The 10081-nt window shown below is 42.6% G+C and overlaps 1 protein-coding gene across 1 annotated transcript; it reads left to right on the forward strand.

Annotated features, from left to right (window-relative positions):
- The first annotated feature begins 209 nt into the window (after positions 1 to 209).
- tap1 (transporter 1, ATP-binding cassette, sub-family B (MDR/TAP)) lies at positions 210 to 9863 on the forward strand. Its single transcript, XM_071397567.1, has 12 exons — positions 210 to 423; positions 878 to 1207; positions 1308 to 1615; positions 1805 to 1935; positions 6409 to 6614; positions 6944 to 7141; positions 7424 to 7552; positions 7798 to 7986; positions 8084 to 8257; positions 8421 to 8580; positions 8813 to 8949; positions 9171 to 9863. The coding sequence occupies exons 2-12, from the start codon at positions 890 to 892 to the stop codon at positions 9396 to 9398; spliced, it is 2178 nt and encodes a 725-aa protein (XP_071253668.1). The 5' UTR covers positions 210 to 423; positions 878 to 889; the 3' UTR covers positions 9399 to 9863.
- The last annotated feature ends 218 nt before the right edge of the window (positions 9864 to 10081 follow it).

A 10081-nucleotide genomic window follows, 5' to 3' on the forward strand; every position in this document is an offset into this window, starting at 1 on the left:
GATTCCTTTCAAGTTCAAAGGTGAATCAGCCAGTAAGTAATTTACCGTACAACATTTTCATATATATCAAACCCTTACACAGTAATCACCTACTCGTTTCACATAAAGTATAGCATAGTATAATTAATATAAAATCAGCATTTGCCAATGTCAAGAGGGGGCGGGTCGTTCAAAAGGGACTTTCCAAGTTATGTACTTTCGGTTTTATTATGAAGCACAATCATCAACTCGAACGTGGGGTCCTCAAGTCTATCCGCAGGCTGCTGCTGCTGCATAACTAAATTAATACGAAGATTGCCCTTTATATGATATGAGTGTGTAACATAGAACATAGGCTAGATCTATTCTTAGTAGATATAGGCTATCGTTTCCCTGACATTCAGAAGAAATTGCAACCTCATTCGTAAGAGCCCACATGCAAACGTGAGTAGTCTATATTTTTAAAAAGCTTTTTAAACGTGTTATATTGTTTATTATTACAGCATGTATTGTAATGTGTTGTTACAATTCGTCATATCCATCATGAAGCCGAACTTTGAAATTCACCTAATTGAAAGTGAAAGTAAAAATTTAAGCATAAGATAACAGTCGATTACACACTCTAGCACCCAATGTTGTCCCTTATTAGTCGGTCAGCTGTTTTTCATTAAATGGTCACACTCCCTCCAATATTTTCAGATAATCTATGTCCCAGAGGTTTAATTGGGATTTTGTGCGAACTAATTCCCAAATTGCCACTTTTTCCATAATATGCTATAACAGATCTATGTGCACATGTTATGTTCCATATGCTATCCCACTTAGTCCTCCTCAATTTAACCCCTGGATATGATGTTCCTCAACCTCATTATCTGTCTCTCCCATCCTCCTGTTCTAGAGCCTGTTCGGAATGCCAAAAATGAACTTCTCTCCGCTGCTCTTCCTGTGCATGGATGTGTGTGTGGTGCAGACAGTCCGCTTGGCCCAACTCTCCCCTCTTCTCCTCCACCATCCCCTCATCACCTTGTGGGGTGGAAGCCTGCTCCGTGCCGGCCTCCACCTCTTTCTCACCTTCACATTCCCTGGAAGTCCCCCATGGATGAGCAGCTTCGAGGGGCTCCAGAGCATAGGGGTCCTCTGCTTCCATTGCCCACTCTACATCAGCCTTCTCTGGGCATGTGGCCAGTCCATCCTGGGGCAACTATGGGGATGGCACTCCTGGCAGGGGGTGGGTGACAAGTCTATATTGCTATAATTATGTTAATATATATACCCTTTTTGTTTAAAAAATCGACAAACCAAACAGACTAAAATCACTTGTTTTTCAGGTACTTCAGGGCTACTGCGTAACAGTCGTAGCATGTTTGTACTGGACACGCTACGTCCCTTCTCTTCTTACCAAGCCCACCAAGGAACCACAGAAGAAGACTGGGGCCTCTCTAGAGAAACTGATGGGATACATGAAGCCTTATTTCATACGCTTTGGAGCCGTGCTGAGTCTTGTCGTCATCTCTTCCCTTGGTGAGATGGCTATTCCCCACTACACCGGCCGAATGACAGACTGGATTATGAATGAAGACGAGCCTGAAGCCTTTACTCACGCCATCACGGTCATGTCTCTGATTACAGTCATGAGGTATAGTACAGCATATATCAATAATTGGTGATACGATACTCTTGAGTCCTTCCAATTGATGCTCAGTGTTTGATACTACTGTTTAATTTTGAGGTTTCAAGGGTCCTAATCACTTCCACAGGGCATTTATTGTACTGATACTGTAGTAACGTGTTTATTTGCCCTCCTTCTCCCATCTCTATCGTTCAGTGCTGTGTGTGAGTTTGTGTGTGACCTCATCTACAACATCACCATGAGTCGCATACACACCTCCATCCAGGGCCTAGTCTTCCAGTCGGTGCTGAAGCAGGAGATTGCTTTCTTTGACACGGCACAGACAGGTGAGTTACATCTCATTGCAATCTACAGGTAACTGCCTAAATAAATTAAACACCAACATAAAGTGTCTTAATAGGGCGTTGGGGCACAACTAGCCGCCAGAATAGCTTCAGTGCGCCCTGGCATAGATTCTACAAGTGTCTGGAACTTTATTGGAGGGATTGGCACCATTCTTCCATGAGAAATTCCATAATTTCTTGTAGGGATGCACCGATATGACATTTGTGGCCGATATCCGATATTTTCCTTGCCAAAAAAACCCTGATACCGATAACCTATATTTAACATTTTAGCAGCCTTTTAAGCATTCTAGTACAGTTAAATAGTTGAAACCAAGTGTCATATGTTCATTTGTTCAGTTAGGAACAGATTGTTTAATATCTTGTAAATTAGAAAAATTAAACATCCATGAATGTATTTTATTGCACAACAGATACTCATGACACAAATATTTTAGCTGCTCCGCGTTACAAAGATGGTTAAGTTGCTGGTGGCTCTTCTTACTATCCAATCTTGACTGTATGGAGAAATTTAAATGCTTTGAAAGAAATATTGGTTTCAACTAAAATGCAGGTAATAATTTTTGATTTAACTGCTTGAAAAAATGACTGTCTCTAGGCTGTCATAAACTGCCATAAATGGCACAACTTAAACTTCAAACGTGCTCAACTGACTTGACTAGTAAAATGAGAACAAATATACAACACATCTCATCTTTCATTTAGGAAATAAAAACAAAAACACACAACTGCTTTGTATTAAATTCAATTAAAATCTTGACCTATACCAGCCATGATAGAACAACAGAAAGCCATTGGGCTTAGTAAACATTTTTCCAGGGACTCTAGATGGCTGGGTTACAATATGTCTGCCCGTTTACAATTTTAACATTTGGGGGAGGTTTTTCTTCACAAAGAGGACCTGCTCGGCTTTGTCACAAGAGAGTCGTTTCTTTTTTCGTCTACAATGTGTGAAGCTGCACTGAAAAGGTGCTCACTGTCCACACTAGTACAGGGAGCACCAAGATACTTGCGTGCAGCTTTAGCTAGGATGGGGAAACGGTGCTTGTTACTTCTCCAGTATCCAAGTGCATCTTCATTCCTGGGAATAGTAGGTTCTGCCAGGCAAATGTTGGCCAATGTAGTAACATAAAATGAAAATACAATGTGTCTCTCTCTCTCTCACACACACAGCCGCACACACACACACCAAAAAGTTATTTTGTTGGCATTTACGTATATCCTCATTACCAGTAAAACATATCAAAACCTATTTCTTTCACTTACTTGCTGTGCTGTTTTGTTGTTAATTTGTTCAGTCGTTTCATTCTCAACCAGGATTTCATCATACATGTCAAGCAGTGAAGTTTCAGCCCTGTCTGTCCGTGGCCTCTTCTGTCGTGGGTCCTCTTCTTCGGTGCGCACTGTCACTGTGTCCTTTTCCATCTTGTCCAGCTTTGTCGGTAACATTTCATGTAAACCCTTTTTCTTTTCTGCATCGAAGTGGTGGTCCTTGTACCTAGCATCGAGCATGTTGGCGACACAGTAAAGAGGCTCAGAGAGAATGCCACCAAATCGCTTGTTCACAGCGTCTAGTAGAGTATTTTTGAAAGTTTTAACCCCACTGTCTGTGTCGGAAGTTTTGTTGAGCAGGTGTTTGCAGATGCAGTTGAAGAGCTTATTTCTCGAGTCAGTTGTTCGAATGGAGCTAAGAGTGGGTTCATGTTTTCAATGAGAGTCCACTGGTTCGTACTGATTGTTGCAGGTAACTCATAGACAGCTGCGTACATGCCAAGCACTCGTTTTTGTTCCAGCAGGCTCTCCATCAAGTAAAAAGTACTGTTCCATCTGGTGGAAACGTCTTGCTTAAGCCTTTTCGTTTTCACTCCAAGCTGCTCCTGAATTACTTGCAGGTGGCTGTATGCTAGCTGTGAGTGTTTAAAATGACCCACTATCTTCCTACCTGTTGCCACTGTGTCAGAAATGCTGCGTTGGGCCAAAACACCTTCGTTCACAGCCAGTTGCAGCGTGTGTGCCATGCATTGAAATGGCAGCAGCGGGATGAGAACCAGCACATTCTTGAGCATGCAATATGGCTTTCCTCAATACAAAATCCTCGTCGACCCACTGTGCTGTCAGACTCAGCATGCTCATGGGGCTGACGTCGCTGGTTCAAATGCCAGTCATGAAGCTAATAGCAGCGACGCCCATAGCAAGTTGCCCGTGGATGTGCGATTCAACAATACTGTGTAATTCCGGTAGGGAAACATCTGAAAAATAGCATCTACTTGGTAGTGTGTACCGGGGCTCGAGGTGCTCGACCAGTTGGTGGAAGCCAACATCATCCACAACAGAGAACGGTTGATTATCAAGGGCAATGAATTCCATTATCTTGGCATTAGTGGATCTCGCCTTTGAGTTATCTCGCTGAAATCTTCTTACTCTTTCAAATAACTGCTTGACTTGATCTTTTTTTTCTGCTTTTGTTCCAAGTAGTCGCTGAACGTCTGGGGGTGATGCACTTTCAAATGAGTAATTAGGTTTGTGGTATTAAAAGATTTCACTTTCTCCCCTCCTCTGGAAATAATAGCAGCACAAACGTTGCATATGGCCTTTTTGTTATCTTCCTTTGAAACTTCAAAATAGATTCACACCGTAGACATTGTGGCCTAGGTTAGGAATGCTGTGTTGAACATGTAGCTCTGTACTTTTCATGGCATCATTACGTCACCTACCTACGTTATGTAGGTATGCACTTCAGCTTTGACATCGGCGTTAAACTAGACATCGGGCCGATGTTGATGTTGGCATTTTTGGCTAAAATCGGCCAATTCCGATATTCTCACCGATATATCGTGCATCCCTAATTTCTTGTTTTGTTGATGGTGGGGGAAAACGCTGTCTTATGCATCTCCAATTGGGTTGAGATCTGGTGACTGAGACACACACATACCCTTTAAACCTCCTATGCTCTTTGAGACCCCTCTTTCAAAGTCACTGAGATCTCTTCTTCTAGTCATGGTGTCAAGAGAATTTTCAATCCCAATGATGACTATAGCTTTGACCCATTCCCCCTAGGTTGTAATGCTAGGGTCGATAAGAATTAGACAAATACTCAGCTTAATGCAAAAGGAAAGTATAGTTTATTCATGAGAATTCTCAAGACAAAAATTAAGACTCAGTCTTTTTATACTACACACACATTCCTATCTTTAGGTCACTCCCTTCTCCAATGACCAGTACTTTCCCACTAACCACATTGTAGACAAAGAACCATCAATCTTGTCTCATTCTTCAAGGCTTTCAATTCCCCTCCCCCATTGGGGCCCTCTTGGTTAGAAAACCTCTAAGGGTTTTCTATTATCTGTTTTACAACTTCTCCCTGCTTACACCCTTACTAAAGACTATAATACCCTAGTATTATAATTCTAACATAGCTACACACATCTTCATATTATCTTCTTATGATTCTCAAACATTTCACACCATTAAACAAGATCAGAGTGGAACTCTTTAGCCATTATCTCAAACCATACAAATTATTCTAACACATGGTAGCCAAAATAATGGGCAGCTGGACATATTTATACATGACCCTAAGCATGATGGGATGTTCATTGCTTAATTAACTCAGGAACCACACCTGTGTGGAAGCACCTGCTTTCAATATACTACGTATCCCTCAATTACTCAAGTGATTTCTTTATTTTTAGCAGGTTTGAAGGTAAGACCCAGATGCAGACTGTGTCGGAGGAACAATGTTTATTACAGCAACAGGGCAGGCAAACGACAGGTCAAGGCAGGCATGGGTTGATAACCAGAGTAGTGGGGGAAAGGTACAGGACGGCAGGCAGGCTCACGCAGATGTTGGTAATCCAGAGGTGGGGCAAAGGTACAGGACGGTAGGCAGGGTCAGGGACAGGCAGAGTGGTCAGGCAGGCAGAGACCGGACAGGCAGGGGTCAAAACCAGGAGGGCGCGAAAAAGAGAGACTGGGGAAAAGCAGGCGCTGAGACAAAAAACCGCTGGTTGACTCGACAAACAAGACGCACTGGCAACAGACAAACAGAGAACAGGTATAAATACACAGGGGATAATGTGGAAGATGGGCGACACCTGGAGGGGGGTGGAGACAATCACAAAGACAGGTGAAACAGATCAGGGTGTGACAATTTTGGCAGTTACCTGTACTTCACCTTTCTTAAATATATTTTTTATACAGTTGTTGGGTTACTAATTGATTAAGTTAACTGATAAACACATACTGTATGTCCAAAGGATATACCCCAGGTGTAAAGGAGAGTATCTTAATAAACATGAGTCATCAGGTCAAGAGTATTGTGCGGATCTGTCTTTTCTTCAAAGTGAAGAGGATACCTTTATGCTATATATTTATGCTTTACGCTATATATATGATATATATATTTGCACACCATCCCCTCCAAGGGGCTAACTTAACCTATGACCTTTGTTCCAGGTGACCTTGTGTCACGCATCACCACAGACACCAACGACATGAGTGAGTCTCTGAGTGAGAAGTTGAGTCTGCTGATGTGGTACTTCATGCGGGTCACTTTCCTCTTCATCTTCATGCTCAATCTCTCCTGGAAGCTGTCACTCTTCACCGCTATGGGGCTTCCTATCATCTGGGTCATACCAAAGATATCCGGCAAGTGGTACCAGGTACAGGAAATCAGACCTTTTCTAACGTATTGTAGTGGAAGTAGCCTGGTCCCAGATCTGTTTGCGTCTTCTTGGCAAAATGTATGGGGTGACAATGACAATAAGAGTTGGCTAGACAGCATAAACAGATCTGGGACAAGGCTATAGTGGGGGTAGTTTTGTGAACTACTGAACACTCCCATGATGAGTAACCTTGTCTGACAGTTGCAGTTTCGTGTTTGCATACATCTTGATTCTACAAGTTACAGTCACCAAAAATAGCACTACAGAGCAGACAGAACGTTACCTGACCATTCAGAAGGTAACTGTGAATATTGTTTTTGTCACAGGAGCTCGGTGCGAAGGTTCAAAAGTCACTAGCCCAGGCCAATGACGTTGCCACGGAGACCTTCTCCTCTATGAAGACAGTACGCAGCTTTGCCAACGAGGAGGGCGAGACGGAGCGCTACAGGAAGAGGCTGGAGAAGACCTACTCTCTGAATAAAGAGGAAGCAGCAGCCTACGCAGCCTCAACCTGGACCAATAGTGTGAGTTTCAGCTTCAATAGTAAACAGTCACAGGGTGACAGCAATTTATCCAAATTCAGTTCCAAAGAGCTTGGATTGCACATTGACTCATGAGGGTACATGAATTTGTCTGTAATATGGGCCCTGAGTTTTTCCTGGCCATGTGAACTGACAAGGGAAAGCTCTGGGCAATTGTTATAGACTATAAATACTGTAGGTCCCAGAGTTGTTCCTGGTTACATGATCTGGAAAACACTGGGCCCTAGTCATAATCAATAGTCACCCCATCTGTCTCCCTCTCAGATGTCAAGCCTGTTCCTGAAGGTCAGTATCCTGTACTATGGCGGTAGTCTGGTGACAGGGGGGACCGTCAGCAGTGGGGACCTGGTGGCCTTTGTGCTCTACGAGCTCCAATTCTCCTCTGCTGTGGAGGTAAGGCCATAGATTAACAATCTCCATCCAATCTACCCGCAGCCATCTTATGTTTAATGCCTACTGCCAAATCCAAACAGACCTAAATGTACACACCCTAACAAGGCACTGCCAAGTTGTTCTACAGTAAAATAGGGGTCAAAATGATTTATTGGTATCACAATATTAGAGACAATATAGAGTTTTGAGTAGCAACATTTTGACAGTCACTTACTGGTGTCGCTTTTACACGTCCTGTCTGACAGGCCGTGATGTCGTATTACCCAAGTGTGATGAGGGCAATCGGTGGCTCTGAGAAGATATTCGAGTATGTGGACCGACAGCCCCAGGTTCCTCCAGAAGGCACCCTTGCCCCACAGAATCTTGAGGGACATGTTCAGTTCAAGAATGTCACATTTACCTACCCTACCAGAGAAGATACACCGGTGCTCAAGGTATCTATAGTATATTTACAGTATACTGTATACACATATACTGGATATGAATTAAAATTACATATACATTAAATTACAATTTCTCTTTATCTCTCAGGGCCTGTCTTTGGAGCTGAGGCCTGGGAAGATCACTGCCTTGGTGGGGGCTTCTGGAGCAGGGAAAAGCACCTGTGTGAGCCTGCTGGAGAGGTTCTACCTGCCCCAGGAAGGAGAGATCCTATTGGATGGACAGCCACTGCACAGCTACAAGAACCAGTACCTACACGACAAGGTCATTATGAACAGCAATGGAAGCAATGTTACTCTTCTCCTAAGCTATATTAGTGCATAACATAATTAGCTACCAGCCTTTAAAGAAAAGTACATGATCACAATGTTTGCCAAGATGTTATTAACCAACTAAATGCATTATCTAAATGAATAATTTCTCTCAGATCAGTGTGGTGAGTCAGGAGCCGGTGTTGTTTGCTCGTTCTGTCAAGGAGAACATCAAATATGGCAGAGATGATGCCACTGATGAGGAGATGTACCGGGCTGCTGAGCTGGCCAATGCCCACAAGTTCATCTCTGACCTGCCCAATGGCTATGATACAGGTATGTCCCAAAAGATGAATTCATATTGACTTCATCCTGATAGGATTGGTAATATTGTTTCTTTGGGGCTTTGTTTAGTCCTTACTGATAGAAAGTTACACTTTTCTCTGCATAGCTTTGACTTTGAACTGTTAGTGCTTTTCCTTCCTTCAACTACTGATGGCACGATTGTAGTGTATGTGTGTTATCCAGCTCTACTGTTCATACTTAATTGTTGTTCTTTATTCCACAGATGCCGGGGAGAAGGGAGGCCAGGTTTCAGGAGGGCAGAAGCAACGCATAGCCATCGCCAGAGCTCTGATCAGAAAGCCTCGGATTCTAGTGCTGGACGATGCCACCAGTAACTTGGACACGGAGAGCGAGTATTTGGTAAACTAACTCTGAATCTTGTTATCTTTCACTGACAGGTCTATTTTTGGGGGGGTTAACCAGTTTCTGTTGATCATTTACTCATAATATAACCCAATGGAGGCTGTTTCCTTCCCTAACATGAATAATTGATTTACAATGTATTGTAATCTCAGCTAATCTCTGACAGTTCAGTGGCTTTAATTCAAACATACTCATCATGTTTCTCACCATGTCCTTAGGTCCACCAAGCTCTGCTCAAGGACTCAAACCCCTGCTCAGTGCTGCTGATTGCTCATAAGCTGAGCACTGTGGAGAAGGCCAATCACATTGTCGTTCTTGAGGAGGGAAAGGTGCTAGAGGAGGGGAGCCATGTTGAGCTGCTGGAAAAAGGTGGAACCTATGCTGATCTGGTGAACAAGCAGAACACTGGCTTCCAGCGCAAAGAAGGGGAGGAGCTGAAAAACTAAAACAGAGGCTCCAATCACATGACACTCCTCAATTTACACTGAAATCCCACTTCTGCCACCATCTCACATTTTCAACATTATTACCTACTAGTTCTACTGCATCACATATGCTTTGCAATTACTCTGAGATCATAGCATCAAACTTTAGTTAAATTATCTCCCCTAAGTTATTTTGAGGTACTCAAAGAAAAAACGAATTACAAGAACAGTCCTATAATATTAAAGGTTTCATGCAAAGAGCACATTTGTATGTTCAACTTTCTATTTGCACTATACTGCAACTTAGGTATTCTTAATGACCCAAATGCCTTTTGTATTTATTTTTGTTGAATTGTTCTCCCACATTTGTGTTATAACTATGTAAATAGGGATCCCAAATAATGTTTTGTTTTCTGTGTACATTGTCTTCAAGACATTAGCCGTTTTCTGTCGTGTTAATGACAATAAACATTCTGCTCTCTGAAATAATTTCTTCATTTAGTATCTGAATGTGGGGGAATGGTTACATAATAGCCGCAAGTTTTGCAGTTGATCTGTATTACTGAGGAAAACCCCACATCTCATGCTTTCACTTTTACTTTTCTTTGCTACAGGCCTAGATAATGATGCCAAAGTCGAATCGCATACAATGACCTCCAGCAATACTGTTACTGTTTAGAGGGTATTTCCAATGAAGGCTATAT

Source organism: Salvelinus alpinus, chromosome 4 (assembly GCF_045679555.1).
Source record: "Salvelinus alpinus chromosome 4, SLU_Salpinus.1, whole genome shotgun sequence".
Lineage (NCBI taxonomy): Eukaryota > Metazoa > Chordata > Actinopteri > Salmoniformes > Salmonidae > Salvelinus > Salvelinus alpinus.

Excerpts from the sequence above, each read along its gene's own strand:
- tap1 (XM_071397567.1), top strand. The coding sequence starts at position 890 with ATGCCAAAAATGAACTTCTCTCCGCTGCTCTTCCTGTGCATGGATGTG. Across the intron at positions 1,616-1,804 it reads TCTCTGATTACAGTCATGAG|TGCTGTGTGTGAGTTTGTGT; the intron begins GTATAGTACAGC and ends TCTATCGTTCAG. Across the intron at positions 8,950-9,170 it reads ACACGGAGAGCGAGTATTTG|GTCCACCAAGCTCTGCTCAA; the intron begins GTAAACTAACTC and ends CCATGTCCTTAG.